At 39.0% G+C, this 15,310-nt stretch overlaps 2 protein-coding genes across 3 annotated transcripts in view; one reads left to right on the top strand and one right to left on the bottom strand.

Moving 5' to 3' along the window:
* The first annotated feature begins 421 nt into the window (after positions 1-421).
* On the top strand, positions 422-5,661 carry tspan12 (tetraspanin 12). The gene is made up of 7 exons (XM_072453957.1): positions 422-976; positions 1,386-1,468; positions 2,053-2,188; positions 3,093-3,158; positions 3,571-3,678; positions 3,762-3,905; positions 4,148-5,661. The coding sequence occupies exons 1-7, from the start codon at positions 911-913 to the stop codon at positions 4,364-4,366; spliced, it is 822 nt and encodes a 273-aa protein (XP_072310058.1). The 5' UTR covers positions 422-910; the 3' UTR covers positions 4,367-5,661.
* kcnd2 (potassium voltage-gated channel, Shal-related subfamily, member 2) overlaps positions 5,436-15,310 on the bottom strand; it is a 44,772-nt gene continuing 34,897 nt past the window's right edge. Inside the window, exons 2-5 of one of the 2 annotated variants that reach the window (XM_072453956.1) lie at positions 11,357-11,519; positions 8,528-8,623; positions 8,286-8,455; positions 5,436-7,409 (exon numbers count right to left, since the gene is read on the bottom strand). In XM_072453956.1, coding sequence (XP_072310057.1) covers positions 7,223-7,409; positions 8,286-8,455; positions 8,528-8,623; positions 11,357-11,519 — 616 coding nt within the window. In that variant the 3' untranslated portion in view covers positions 5,436-7,222. Of the gene's footprint in view, positions 7,410-8,216; positions 8,456-8,527; positions 8,624-11,356; positions 11,520-15,310 lie in introns of both variants that reach the window. The other variant, XM_072453955.1, reaches the window with a different exon arrangement.

Raw genomic sequence — 15,310 nt, 5'->3', positions numbered from 1 at the left:
AAAGAATAAAGTAGGTGGCGGTAATGTAACACTTGGAAACCAATCGCCACAAAAGGTCAAAGAAGAAGAAGAATATTTCCGAATAAACCTATTAGCCTATCAAAAGAGGTTATTGCATTTTTTGGTCCCATGTCAATTGCTCAAACTTTTCAGCCAAAAAATTGTCAACGTCTCTCTTAGAGTCGACTCTTGCTAATTTTAGGACAGTATATACTTCAGTCAAAGAAACAAGAATCAGGATTTATAATCTCTCTGTATATCAGAATGTATTGGAAATCATCACCGGGCGCACTTGTATCCTTGTGACCATTGGCCGGTGTGGAAGCCGCTCAAGCGCCCCATGGATCTACTGGAAGCGCCCCCTCTAGCGCTCAGGACTTGAGCAACGACAACGGCAAGACGTTTTTTTTGGAAGGCTTGGAATTTAAACTTCGCACAACTTCGGCATTTGATGTGCAGAAGGGGACTGTTCTTTTACAGGATAAATAGCATCATTTTGCCGTAATAGCCTCCAGCTTGCGAACAGCAGCTTGGATGGATCCACAATACCAAGTATTTTGGCCACACGACTTTAACGGGTTCTTTGACTGATTTGGAAGCGTCTGCGCCTCTGCCATAAACATACTCCACAATTTCTGTGGCTGAGGGAAAGGGTGAAACCACGTGTTCTGAATGTTTTCAGAATCTTTTCTAGGACATTGCACGCGCGTGACAGACGAGATCAGCGCGTGGATTTATCTTGCGGTTCTTACGCACCGGCTTTAGGGCGCCACAAGTGTCTCTGATGAACTACTCTCCGCAGACGACCTCATCGGTACTTTGTGTTGTCCGACCTGGTCTTATTAGTGATTCGTGATCATGTTGCCAAGGTAATGAGCCGAGCGGCAGAGGCCCGGTCACTGCGCTCAGGATGGCCCGGCAGGACGCGGTGAAGTGCCTGCGCTGTTTGCTCTACGCGCTCAACCTACTCTTCTGGGTGAGAGCAGTGACAATATAGCATATATCAACATACATTGGGAATAAAAGAATCACTTACTGACACTGCCGTATACCTAACAGTAACCTTCACACTACCAAATTGCCAAATGAATAATAATAGGTATACACAAACATTGCATTACACTGAAGCATTATGAAACCTTTATAACTTGTGTGCATTGTTTTATGATACCTTTGCTTGTATATAATGTTGTGCATGGCCTTCATTTCATTTGGTCTCTTTAAATTAGGCTTTATGCTTTAAAAGGTGAACTCATGGAGGTGCAGTGGAAGTAGGTTGCAGTGTTTGTTGGAGCAGGCTTCACATTCTGAGCTGTTATTTGTAGGCAACAGAAACTGATCTGAGAGGGTTTATTTTTGAATGTGTTTATTTCGGTTTCTCCCAGCTCATGTCAACTTGTGTCCTGGGAGTGGCTGCTTGGATCCGAGACTCCCTCAACACTGTCCTGACCCTCACAGCACACACAAGGTGAGTTTGGGGTCTGGAGCAATGGAGCTCCACTCAGCTCTGTCCCTCTAAAGGTGCCACAGCTAGAAATGGGATAACTCCTTTGTGCATTGTGACAACTCAAAATGACAGTTTGTTGTTTGTTTGTTTGTTTGTTTGTTTGTTTTTAATCACAAATCTGCTGTGAGACTTTGCAATATTTCTTTTTCCAGTGTTTTCCATCATTAGACTATAGTATATATAGACATAGAATAGCCCTAAAAGCCTAAATGTCTAAAGCTGGAAGTTGTTGGGTGTCACTCCTGTTGGACAAGTGCCAGTCTTGTGTTTTTGTTTAAAATGATCTTCCCATGCTAAATGCTGTGCTTAGGTTTTGCTTCTAAACAATTTTGTAATTATGTATATTTTCACGCAAAAAAACATTCCAAAAATGGTTACCTGTGCCACCTACAGGAAACCTTAATGTCAAATTCTTTGGTCAATTAGGTCAGTATTAATAAAGCAATACAGATAAGCAATTTGTTGAAGCATAACATTATATCCAAATATAAAAAGAGAAAAATGTTTGTGTCACTGTTTGCCTAATTAAGAAAATGCTTCTACAGGTTGGAGGAGGCTACAGTTGTCACATATTCAGCTGCAGTTCACCCCGTTGTCATAGCTGTGTGCTGTTTTCTGATTATCGTGGCTATGGTTGGATACTGCGGCACACACAAATGTAACCTGCTGCTTCTGTCCTGGGTGAGAGCCGTTTTACACACAACCTAATGCTTATTCGTGAATATAATATGTTAATATTAGGGACAAGTGGTCTAAATGTGATGGCCCATAGCTAAACAGGTTCCACAACAGGGCTCTGTTTGCTGGATCACCTGTGTGTGACCCATTACAGTGGGCCGGGCCAGGATTCAGGTGTCTCCATTGTCTCCCAGAGAAGATAAGTTTGTCCCTGCAGGCAAATAGACACAGCCTGTTGAATGATAGGAAACCACAAGCAACAGGAAATGCCCCTGCCCCAAAGACACCTGGGAGAGCACATCACAATGGGGACACAAAACTCCACCTATCCTGAACACAGTCTGAGCTTTTTATTGGGTAAAGGAGAAAGTTGCAAATTCCTAACACACATGACATGACTAGTAATCGTATGAAGTTTAAATAGAATACACAACATGACGGACTAAGTATACTTGTTGTGCTGTTCATCAGCATCAGTAGATGGAACTGTAGATGGAACAGTATTTAATGAATTTACAGAGATATGGTGCAGATGATTTGTAGTTTCACAATGTTAAGAACCCCATTTTCTCCCTCCCATCTGTTTGATCTGTTTTGGGGTTACAAGTTCAATCAAAGAAAAACACAAAACTTGGACTGATGAATCCTCCAGTCTGTTTGTGTTTTATTGTTTAGCTCACCTATGTTATGGCATTTGGCACTTAGCTTACCAAAATAGAATGGAAAACGATTTGATGCTGTGATAAATTATGTATACAGAAGATATGGTAAAAATATTTGTAGATATGATCAATACGGATACTGCGGCATCATCTGCTGGGTCAGATGTTCTGCATGAAAGCCACATCAGGATTACGAGGAAAACAGAGATCATGTTTTGGACTTTAAAACCCATCTCTTATTTTAGTATTTCTGCAGTCTGTTGGTGATCTTCTGTGTGGAGCTTGCTTGTGCTGTCTGGACATATGACCAGGTAAGAATGTGCCTTTTTTTTTGTTTACTTGTAGTAAATTAAGGATGTTAGCAATGTGCAGACCACACTGAGTTTGAGCAGCAGGACCACAAAGCAGCTGCAGTTAAACATTCGGCTGCTGATACAAACTGTGGATCTAAAAATATCCAGAAATGTCAGTCATGTCCGGAACACACTACTTCTCCAGTTACACTCATCTATGGTCCAGACAAATACAAATTCACAACCAAATAGTATTGTTCTAAGTGTTATCAAGGAAGTTCCAGTGAGACATTAAGGCTTATCTCATCATAGCAGCTAGATCAGCTGACGTTTCTATCTCAGTAACACCTGCAGAGGGACAGAGTCAATAGTTGTTATCATTGCATAGATGTGGGGGAAGACTGGAGGTCTCACTTTGCCCTCTGTTTAGCCTTTAGTGCAGCGCTCCGACATGATCAGTCTCAAGTCCCGGATGCCAAATTATGGTCTGCAGCGTTACCAGTGGCTCACACACACCTGGAACACTTTCCAAACTGAGGTCAGAGGTCACTGCTGCTAAAACAAATGTAAAATCATATGGCCATGTGAGTCATTTGATTTATTTGTCATCTGTACTTACAGTATAAATGTTGTGGAGTGATCTACTTCACGGATTGGTTGGAGATGACAGAGATGGAATGGCCTCCTGACTCCTGTTGCGCCAATCAGTATCCAGGATGTGCTCGACAGGCGCATTACCACGACCTCAGTGACCTGCATCAAGAGGTCAGGCTCCGCTCTTCTCAATGTCTGTGATCATTTATAGTTTCAATTTTTACTAACTAAAAGGAAATGTGTATCATTTGTTTAATGTATTTATTGTGCATCACAGATAAAACAAAAAATCAAATGATGAAAAAGGTTCACTTACATACTCAGTTTCAGTTATTCAGTTTGTTTCACTTTGTTATAACAAAGTGTCATACATTAATAACATACACTAATAGCCTTTTTGCTTCATATTTTAGGGCTGTGGTCCAAAGATCTACAGTTTCATTCGGGGGACAAAGCAGCTGCAGGCGTTGCGTTTCTTGGGCGTGTCCATTGGTGTGGCTCAGATCCTTGCCATGGCACTGACTCTCATGCTGCTCTGGGCATTGTATTATGGACACAAATGTCCAGTGTCAAACACAGTGATGGTACCAAATGATCCTACTTCAACTTCAAACATAGGGAGCACATTATGAATCCCTGAAGTTGTGTTTTGAAGAATCGTCTGAATTGTTTCTGTGTGACCATCACAGGACACAGGACCCCCAGGTGCCACCCCCATCAGTGAGGCTGAAGCAGTATAATGATGTCAGATAACCATTTTTGTTTATTTTTACTTATAATTATGTACTGACTTATAACGCAAAGATGAAACAGACATAACTATTTAAAATTATTATTATTTATAATTATTTATTCACAGAAAATATGAAATTTAAGTTTTAAATTTTTTTAAGAGGCTGGTCCAGGTGCCACCCATAAGGAACCCCAGGGGCAAATATTAAGGCATTGGATTTATATTGTGCCTTTTAAGATACCCAAAGTGCTTTATGTTCCCTTCTTTTTCTCTGTACTTGTAAGCTACTACTGCGGCCACAACTGCTCTAGGCAAAACTGACGGAATGAGGCTGCTAATCTGATCCATCAGCACCTCCAACCAGCACCATCACTCACTCTCACACCACATCACACACAGGCAATGTGAGGACACAACGATAAGAAACACCGTGGACCAATCAGTAACGTTTTCCAAATGGATTATAAACAGTGTATGAATACGTTTGGAAACCAAAATATAATTTAAAATTGCCATGAATGTTTTAGATCTTCTGTTGTCAGATTGTTAAATTCAACGTTTTGTGAATCTTGCATTGGTCATACATTACATTACAATTCTCCAAAACTATAAACTACCTTTTTGATTGACAGATTTTAAAGGGTTTTTCAAAGGGTTAGGCTTAGGGTTAGCCTACTCATCCCTACTCAAAATGACGGCATCTCGCAGCATTAAAGCAGCTGCACCTGAGATGAATCCTTTGAATTCATCTGCCCTAAATGTTATTGAGGCATATTGTAATTTTAGGATTTTGAATTACATCGGTAGTTTAATATTTGTCATAACATAATCTGCTACTTTCTTGACTACTATATTTAGAAAAAATAGAAGCCTGTATGAGAAAAGCTCTATCAAAACCACTGCCGGGATATTTGTATTTTGCACAGTCAAATATGACTGATGATAACAATAAAATTAGCTAAAACATGTTTCAATGTTTGTGATAACATTTTTATTATTGTTTTCAAACACTGCACTGGACAAATTCATGGAAGTCTCTTTTCAATAACCTTATTAATATTATACAAGCTCTACTAAATTAATTTATAATGATCAGTCATTCCTCTCCTTCTGTGTAGCATAACCTGACCAGCCATGGTAAACTACTTTCTATTCTATACAAAGATTAAAGCTGGCATTGCAAAGTGTAAAAAATGTCTGCCCCATTTTGGATGTATTATAGTCTGTCAGAAACTGATTTAATTGTGAATATGCTTAATTATGTCTTCAATACAATTTCTTTCTGAATGTGAAGGTTTGGCTGGACAGGCTGGTGCACATTATAACTGGTATTTCTGTCTCTGAAATGACAAGTGAAGTGAACGTTGCATGCACTGGGAAAATATATTGAAGGAAAATATATTAAATTAAAATACAAAACACAAATTTACAACACATTTAAGGACATTACCTTGGAAGATTGTAATTCATTTAACTTTCTTTATCAACAATGCAACATCATACTCAAAAATATGCTTCTGTATTTATACACCGGACCTGACCTTCAATGTACAGTATAAAAGCTGAGATATCATTACAAAAAAATGAATGAATTGCATATGTCACATCAAGGTAAAGCGACAGGAATGATGTTGGCGTCAGTGTTTGTCTCACTATAAACAAACTATCTGCTGCATTGGAGCTCTGAGCTGGGCATGTCACCAAGATGGTCAGAAATATTTGACAACAAAAAAAAATATTTTAATAAAAACAACATTTCGTGCATTTTCAACTCAAAATAAATAATGCCCGTGTATGTTTATCAATCAGTTTTTGGTCAGGTAGCCTGTATCTGAACACTGGTCCATAGTTAAAAATACTGACAATGGGAAAAGTTAATTGATAACCCACATATATGTTAAGTGAGCTCGTGTGATTGTGTGAATTAAATTCATGATGGATCCAGTAAAACACTACAACAGGTAGTAAGATAAGAGGTAATATTTGTTTTGTTCTAAGTGACATCAGTCTCATTTCCACTGCTGCAAGGAGCCACTAAAGCAGCAGCTCACTGTGGTAAACATAAAACTGGGTCAGAGAATATTTACAGTCGCACATTCAGTCAGATCTGCATGCGGAACACCAGCATGAGCAGGTGAAAGCCTCACCTCATGCACTCAAACATACACACTTAAAGCATGCTCTGGTCCTGAATCCTCTGAGACACAAGAGATCAGTAGACAATCTCATCCTCGAAACAAATATAATTCAAGATTTCCCTCATCAATATGTGTCACAAGTTTACCATGAAAAAGTAGGCAATGTATTATTGCCCACTGGAACTGAAATTATTCAGTTATGTGCATCTAGACAGATCTGGGGAAAGTGTAAAACGATAGTCGTAAACCAACTGAAAGGCTCCTGATAAATCCTTGTTGTACATAAAGATAAATGCTACAATTAATGTCTGTGTATTCACCTTGTAAGAAGACAATTTTGTTATTTTAAATGCAAAATTATGACATTGATATTGTTTTTTTAAATTTGTTTTTTGTTGCTATAGTTACCTTTCAATTGCATTGATATAAAGTGTTTTTCCCAAAAAGTCAGTAAAGGGGTTAACTGAAAATGGGCACATACAAACAGATGCATGGCTCCAGTAAAGAGCTAAGCAAGCGCTAGCCCGTCATTTGTCATTGCAAACACTTGAAGCTGCTGCCTCTGAGTCTGTAATGTCACTGATGTCCTCCCTCTGCAGGGTTCAGAGAAGGCAGCTCTAGAGGGCTGATACCCGCACTATATTTCCTTGGGAGTAGTCAGTGGAGCTGGCGGACTCGTCCCCCTCAGGCGTGGTGACAGGGGGCGTAGGCATGCTGATGACTGCAGCAGTGGTGTAGGGCTGCTCACAGTTCAGAGGGACAGTCTCTTCAAACTTAGCGTTCAAACTGGAGCGACTGGAGCGACTAAACAGAGAAGGAAACAGAACATCACACCTCAAAAATATAGTCAATGGACACAAATAATAATTATTGTATGCAATATTTAAACATATATTTGGAAGGCAGGGGCCAGTTTCACAACACTAACTTCTTTGCCTTGAGTGATTGGGCTCACAACTTCACAGATCACGTTTAGCAATATGACTTCTAAACACAGTAATTACTAATGTGACTATGACTAATGTGCACAGTATTTAATGGATAAAATCTCACTCTGAGTAAATGGACTGATTACCGTATACTTGTGTGTGTTTCAGTTTAATGGGTAGAGCTCAGAGTTGAACTGTCACGGGACACTGAGTCCCACTGTCTCAGACCTCCCACAGCTGGACACAGAGCGGATTCTTTGACTCTGACTCATACTGGATCTGCATCACATGACCCTGTGTGCCATGTGTTTATGTAAACTGTATACTGTCCTGTTGGAATCTGCAGCTGTTTTGATATATATTTTAAAAACATACAGTGTACATATATCTTTTCAATCTATATGTATATGTATTTTTTTTTAATTACATGTTACATAATTGTCATGTTTTACACACAAAACAGTTACACTGGGAATACCAAAGGGCAGCTATCAGTGTAGTTCCCCAATAAATGACAAAGTACTTATACCCAACAAAGTACTGTCTCTAGTCTACATAACAACTACAGCATCTGGTCAAATTGTAACAGCTATAACAAACTGGACGGCTCAAACATCATCCATAGAATAAGATCGAACATAAGATCAATTGTAAGTGAATGATCATGCGTGGACAGTCATGCCTGTTGGTCAGAGGTCTTTCTCTGATGTGTATGGTGCTGAGTTCCTGGTTGCCCTGTAGACCCACTAACATGTTGAAGTTTGGGACGTTGAGGGTCTTCCTCTTCCTCCGGGCGCAGCAGGAGGTCAGGCCATTTGCTGTGGAGAGGGATGAGATGGAGGAGGTGCGGGAAAGTTGCTTCACCAGAATCTCATCCCTGAAACTGGCCTCAAATGTCTTCTCATCGACAAAGTCATGGTTCTACAGAGAAAGGTCCACTGTTATTGTAGCTTTTATCGATTAGTTTAATAGTGTGTTTCAGTGTTTCCTTACTGTGGTTTTCTCAAGGCAGTTCAGCAGATGATGGTGATGCTCCTCAAAGTTGGGGTTGATCTTACACACCAGGGCTTTCCCGGCTTCTTTCGAGGCCTTGAGAGCAAAAACACAAATCAATTGAGTCAGCCAGGCCTCCAGACCATCTGTTTCAAGTGACAAAACACTTTATTCTACACATGTAACAATTGTTTGGCAAATGTAGACGGTATAAAATAAATCAACAAGCATTTTCCTTTTATTCTATTTCTATTGTTTGCTTTTAAAGTGTAATCTAAAGTCTATTGTTTGCTTTTAAAGTGTAATTAGTCTATAGTCTTAGTCCATATTCACCAAAAACTCAAATTATACAGAGCAGGACTAAACATTTGAACTGGATAATCACAGTAAAAAGGGTTGCCGAATACAATGTTGCAATGCATTTTCAAAGGCCACAGTTCCTCTTTGATTCACGCCACTGTGCACGCCGCGTTACTATTGACAACAAGCTTTGTGACTCGTCTCCATAGGCTGATGGAGTCGTAGTGGTGATGCCATGAACAGGTAAGTCAACAGTTGAGTCACGTCTGGGCCAATGCAGTTCAAACAAACAAAGACGAAGAGAAATGTGTTAGTTCTGTACAATATTTTGGTGTGTTGGAGAGAAAAGGTCCATAAACAAGTGTAATGAAGCGTCAGGACTTAAACAGTTTCAGATTTGTCCCGTGGTCAGTGACGGCACAACTCAATGTCTTTGCAAATGTACAGTTATAGGGGCAATTAGGGATGTCAAGATGATTAGGTTGACCTGAAACCACACCTAAAGTTAAAGTACTTTTTAATCTGGCTGTTGATGTCACTTTGTCATTTTATTTTCACTCAGAAAGTTTCTTAATTTTCAATTTCTTGAATCTGGTCACAAATTTGAGAAATAGTACCACATAAGACAATGCGATTTAAAGAAAATGAAAGATTTTACTGTTGTTTGGTCATGATCTCTAAGATTATTTCTCATACGACAAAAATATGAAATGCCTTAATCAGATTTTGTTAATTGTTTTTTTGACATGTTGTTTAAATAATAGCTTTGGTCCAACACAACTCCTAAATACTTCTTAGACAATTCTCAATTTTGTTCCAAGCACAAATACATCTAGGTCTGTATCCATGCCTGGCTTTTTTGAGAATAACATACCAACTGACTTTGAGATATTTAGATGTAATTGTGAACTTTGCAACCAGTTTGCTACTTTTGACATAGCAACGTATTAGCAAACGGATCATGTGCAGCTTGCAGCTTATTTTTGGAGTGAACATAAAGAACAGCATTGTCTGCATTACAACTGACAAGCTACATTTGATGAACGTGTTTGGGGCAAATCATTAATTCATTTACTAAATAACAATGGCCCCAATATTGGGCCTTGGACCACACACAACCACACACACACACACACACACACACAAACACACACACACACACACACACACACAAACACACACACAAACACACACACAAACACACACACACACACACACACACACACACACACACAGGCTGATGAACCCTGCACCGATCGACTAGGTTACACAGAGTAGTCTCTGTAGAGTGGGACTTAGGAACTTAGGGACTTAGATTGTAGATGCTTGTGTTTAGGTGCTCAATAATTATCTCTGCAACCCACTTTTCAGCTTCTATTGAGATGACTGGCAAAATGTTGATTGGCCTATTGTTATTGATTAATGTGGGGTCCCTGTGTGATGACTCTATCTTTCCAGGGACTTGGACAAATAATTTCTTGAAGGGGCGTATTTGATATTGTGACATTCTTAGGAGCGATCAAGTACTTACTTATTATTTATATTTTTTATATTTAGTTAGAAGCACATAAGGTGTCTGTTCATCTGAAGCTATCAAAATCTATCACTGACATGGATCCTGTGTGAATATGTTTCTGTGGAGTTAGATACTGTTGAATGTCCCTTGAAGAAGAAGGCCATTCTCTTGTGGTTAATTCTTGACATCAGCATGCAGCAGCCTGCAGCAGGTCAGTATGTCACAAAGAGGAGAACTACATAAAACAAAGGAGGAGAGAAAAACACCAGCACCACCTGTCGACAACTGCATTTCCACAGTTCCCTCCTCATTCTCTCTGAACTGCTGCAGGGTTTGTTTGCACTGCAAATAAGTGTTGACTCCTCCGCTCTTCACGCCATGTATTCTAGCAAGCCTGGTTTTCTGTGTGTGAAGACATCCATGTTCTGAGAAATCTGACTCAACAATTGACTCTCGTCAAGTGAAGGGGAAGTGTAATGTTCACAATCAATATTATAATAATTGCACAAAGGCTTCAAACATGTGCTTTTTGAGGGCTGTAAGTGTTTCCTATAATATATTTGCAAAGTCATAGAATGTATATAAAAGCAAAGATAGAAAATTCTGCAGACACCTTGTCCTATCTTTTCTCTTAAATGAAAATACAGTTTTAAATGTATTATCATTATATGTCATTAATATTCTTTGTTTTTAATTTAACATACACACACACACACACACATATATATATGTATGTATATATATATATATATATATATATATATATATATATATATATATATATATATATATATATATATATATATATATATATATGTATATATATATATATATATATATATAAAATAAATGTTTTTTCTTATGTTTTCTTATTTACTTTTTACCATCAAGTGTTTTCTGTAAAAAATCTTGGTTGTATTTTAGACTGAAAAAGTACATTGAGTTTTGTGTCTACTCTCTCTTTCATCTTACACGCAAGCAGCAAATACAGCAACGTATTTTAAGAGTTTTACCTTCTGCGCTCTCCTCTTCTCGGACCTCTGGCTCTGGTGGTAGATCCGGCTGAAGTTGGACACGATGACGGGCACAGGCAAAGCGATGACCAGTACTCCACTCAGAGAGCAGATTGAGCCAAATATCTTCCCCATGATGGTCTTTGGGACCATGTCACCATATCTGCGAAGCAAAACAGGGCTTAGTTTCCATAATAATGGTTATATATGGACATTTTATGCAGAAAAAATTGCACAGTTAGCAATCTCTGTAATTGGTGCCTCCTGGAATGTAAACTCCAATACAAATATTAAAATGAATGACATACCTAAATCTAATTCTACTATTGATAGTTATTACTAATAATATTTTTCTGAATCAGCAAAAAAAAAAGTGCTGAGGCAAGCAGTTTTTTTTGTTATGAATGAAGATGTAGTTCAGTGAGTGACCACCTGAGGGAGCTATGGATTCTCATATGCATCACTGACGTTTCAACCACAATGAAAAATAGAGCTGGGCTCCTTTCAAAAAAGAGAGGGGCATATTTAAATCAAAAGAAAAAAAAGAGAAAAATAATTATCAATTAATTGTACACGGTCGGCACTACCGTAGTTCATATACGGAATCGGGAAGTTACAGAATCCAATATGACGGCCCAACCAATTGTACTTTTTTGCTATTTGTAAATATTATCGATCTAGAAGCATTCAGTCTGGAGTCTGCAGTCTTTTTATATTCATCTTTTTAAAATGTGAAAATGTGTTTAAAAACTGTAAATGACAAACAATAGAAATGACTATTTGAAAAAGAATTATCACTAACTAGTGACTACTAAAATGATAATAGTGGAAGCCTACTGAAATTTAGTATCTTGAAGTATATTTTTTTCATTGAATTATACTGTGTGTGAAAAGGTGGCATGAAAGATTATCTAAATTAGTATTTTATTTTTTTATTTTTTTCTGTTTCGTGCACAAGGTCGGAGCACTTGATTGGATCAGACTGTCTACTAGGGCCCATGTGATCATTCACTGTCACAAACTACTGTCACCTGACCACTGATCAGAAACACAACTTACTTTACTTTCTCTTTGTCTTAATAAAAATGACCCAAGCTCATTTGCGTAGTATGATCCATGATGAAGATGATGGGTCAGTGACGCAGAAGGTTTTTTAAGACTTATTGTCATTTAGATCATTGAACATGTTTGATTCCTCATCAGCATTTTGTTATCCTTTAAAAACAAATTAATTTCGTAACCATGAAGCATCTTGATGACACAAAAAATCTAGACAGTATTTTTAATGAAATTGTGTAATCAGAGTATGTCCCCTTGTCAGCTCACAGTTGTTCAGCAGCTACAATTGAATAGTACTGTCAAGGTCTTTGGAAAACTTTAGCTAGCGCAATCTGGCTAAGGACAGAAAAAGCATCTTAATAAGTGAGTTTTGATCAGTTAGACACAAAGTGCCCACATACTACTATTTCACTTCAATCAGCCGCGAGGATCGACCCTTTGCTGCCGTCAGCACTATTCATAACACGAGTAATGTGTTATGAATAGACGATCATTGATTAGTGCGGATCGGCTGGAGATTAAAACTCGGCCCCTGAAGGCACTTCTAAGGTATGCCCTGGATTATTAATGAAGTAAGGCCATTATTGTGCATACGGATTAGCCGCTAGTACTGAACTCAAACACAGTTATGTATTATCTATGATCCACCATTTAAAAACAACCAATGAAGCATCTTTCTTTTCTGTTAAGAGATTATGATTAATCTTTAACAGCAGCACTTTGACAATTTAACACAGATTTTACACCCCCAACAGCTTTTCTTGCGTACTTTTGTTACTTACATTTGAGTAATCATTCAAGATTTGTGAATAGTACATAAATTAAATTAAAACTGCTATAATAAAACTGTCACGCCAATAAATGTGTTTGATAAAAATAAAAGACCACCTGCATCCCATGTAAATGATCTTGCCTTGTGGAATCACCAGAAACAAACAGCTCAAAAGCACCAGAGAAATCAACTCCAGCTCACTGCTTATTTGCATCCATGCTGACTGCACTGAACATTTGAATACAGCTGCATATGATAATGTGAACGTTAGCTTGCAGTTCTATTACAAGAGAAAAGCCTCCCACACTCCAAACTTTAAATGCAGAAGATGTACAATATTATGCACACATTAGAGTAGCCTATATTGGTCACAATAGTCACTAGCAGTAAATTGTCTGCCTGCTCTTGAGATGCATGGTAGGCAAAAGTAGGAATTAAATATTTTTCTTTGCAAACAGTATTATTTTGGAAATTAGAGACAACCGTTAATCCTGCGTCTGTAAACATCTGGCATCACACGATCAGTTGGTGCACAAGTGCAAGAGAACTTCAGTTAAAAAAATGACAATTAAACTAGTTCCCCAGCTTGTAACTTTAAAATCATTATGAATTTTCTGTTTGTCAGTTTGCTATTCAATAAAACTAATAAAACTGATGGATTTATGTTATAATTTGTTAGATTATAATGAATGTATTTGGAATTTTGTCAAATAGAACCAATCATACAAACAGTTTTGTGTCATCACTGAAAGGACTTTTTCATTCATCATATAACATTTTCTGTAATTTCTTCTAGTCATTCATCTAATATTCTAACTTCCTGTGCATGCCAGACTCCACCTGGGGGTGGATCACTGACTTCCTGACGGATCAGAGGCAGTGCGTGCGGAAATAATGTCTCAGACACTCTGACTATCAGCACAGGGACTCCACAGGGCTGTGTACTTTCTCCCCTGCTCTTCTCACTGTACACAAACTGCTGCACCTCCAGCCACGACTCTGTAAATGACACCGCCCTCATCAGGCTCATCTGGGACGGGGATGAGTCTGTATACAGGAGGGAGGTGGACCGGCTGGTGTCCTGGTGCAGCGGTAAAAACCTGGAGTTCCACGCCCAGAAGACAGTGGAGATGATCGTGGACTTCAGGACAGTCAGAAGCCCCCCAGCCTCCCCTCCCCCATCTCCACTGTGGACTCCTTCTGCTTCCTCGGCACCACCATCACTCAGGACCTCAAGTGGGAGCTCACCATCAGCTCCCTCATCAAGAAGGCCCAGCAGAGGATGTACTTCCTGCGGTAGTTGAGGAAAGCCAAGCTGCCAGCGGAGATGATGGTGCAGTTCTACACGGGCATCATTGAGTCCAACCTCACCTCCTCCATCACCGTGTGGTACGCTGGAGCCACAGCCAGGGACTAAGAGAGACTATAGCGCAATGTGCGCTCTGCTGAGAAGGTGATCGGCTGCAGACTTCCCTCTCTGCAGAACCTGTAAGTCTCCAAGGCTCTGGGACGAGCAGGTCAGATCACTTCTCACCCTGGACACGGATTATTTTAGCCACTCCCCTCAGGCAGGAGGCTACGGTCCATCCGGACAAGAACCTCCCGCCACAAGAACAGTTTATTTCCCAATGCCGTTGGACTCTTGGACACTTCTAAACACTGTGACTTTAACTATAATTGAATCACTACCTGCACTGTTCACTTTCTGCACTACATCTGTAAATGTAACTGTAAATTTTGTGTACATAGAAAGCCTATTTTTATTTTTCTCTTATAGACTATTTTTATTCTAATCCTATAGCAGATTTAGAACTGTTTTCCTTTTTTACTTAGATTAAATTAGGTTGTTTTATCATTGTTTTTATGTTGGACCGAATCACCAAAGTAAGTTTTTTTTAAATTCTGTTCATTGACAATGGCAATAAACCTTTTCTGATCTTATGTCATCTTCAAAATAAGTTTTCTTTTTTAGTCATTGGTTGTACCGTAGCTACAGTATCAGTGGATCAGCAAACACACACCAGCCCCAGTATCTAACAAAACTGCGTACGGCAACAGCACATAATCCGCTGTGAGAGAGTCTGCGAGGGGCATTAACGGTGCTGCGTTTTTTACGTTTCATA

Source organism: Eucyclogobius newberryi, unplaced genomic scaffold (genome assembly GCF_026437365.1).
Source record: "Eucyclogobius newberryi isolate DKJ021-1_F unplaced genomic scaffold, fEucNew1.0.hap1 SCAF_2, whole genome shotgun sequence".
Lineage (NCBI taxonomy): Eukaryota > Metazoa > Chordata > Actinopteri > Gobiiformes > Gobiidae > Eucyclogobius > Eucyclogobius newberryi.
This window is presented reverse-complemented; position numbering and strand designations above follow the sequence as displayed.

What these genes read in the sequence shown, in the direction of transcription:
- tspan12 (XM_072453957.1), top strand. Translation starts at nt 911, where the DNA reads ATGGCCCGGCAGGACGCGGTGAAGTGCCTGCGCTGTTTGCTCTACGCG. An exon ending in ACCCTCACAGCACACACAAG is followed by an intron (nt 1,469 to 2,052) that starts GTGAGTTTGGGG and finishes ATGCTTCTACAG; the next exon opens with GTTGGAGGAGGCTACAGTTG. An exon ending in ACCTGCTGCTTCTGTCCTGG is followed by an intron (nt 2,189 to 3,092) that starts GTGAGAGCCGTT and finishes CTCTTATTTTAG; the next exon opens with TATTTCTGCAGTCTGTTGGT.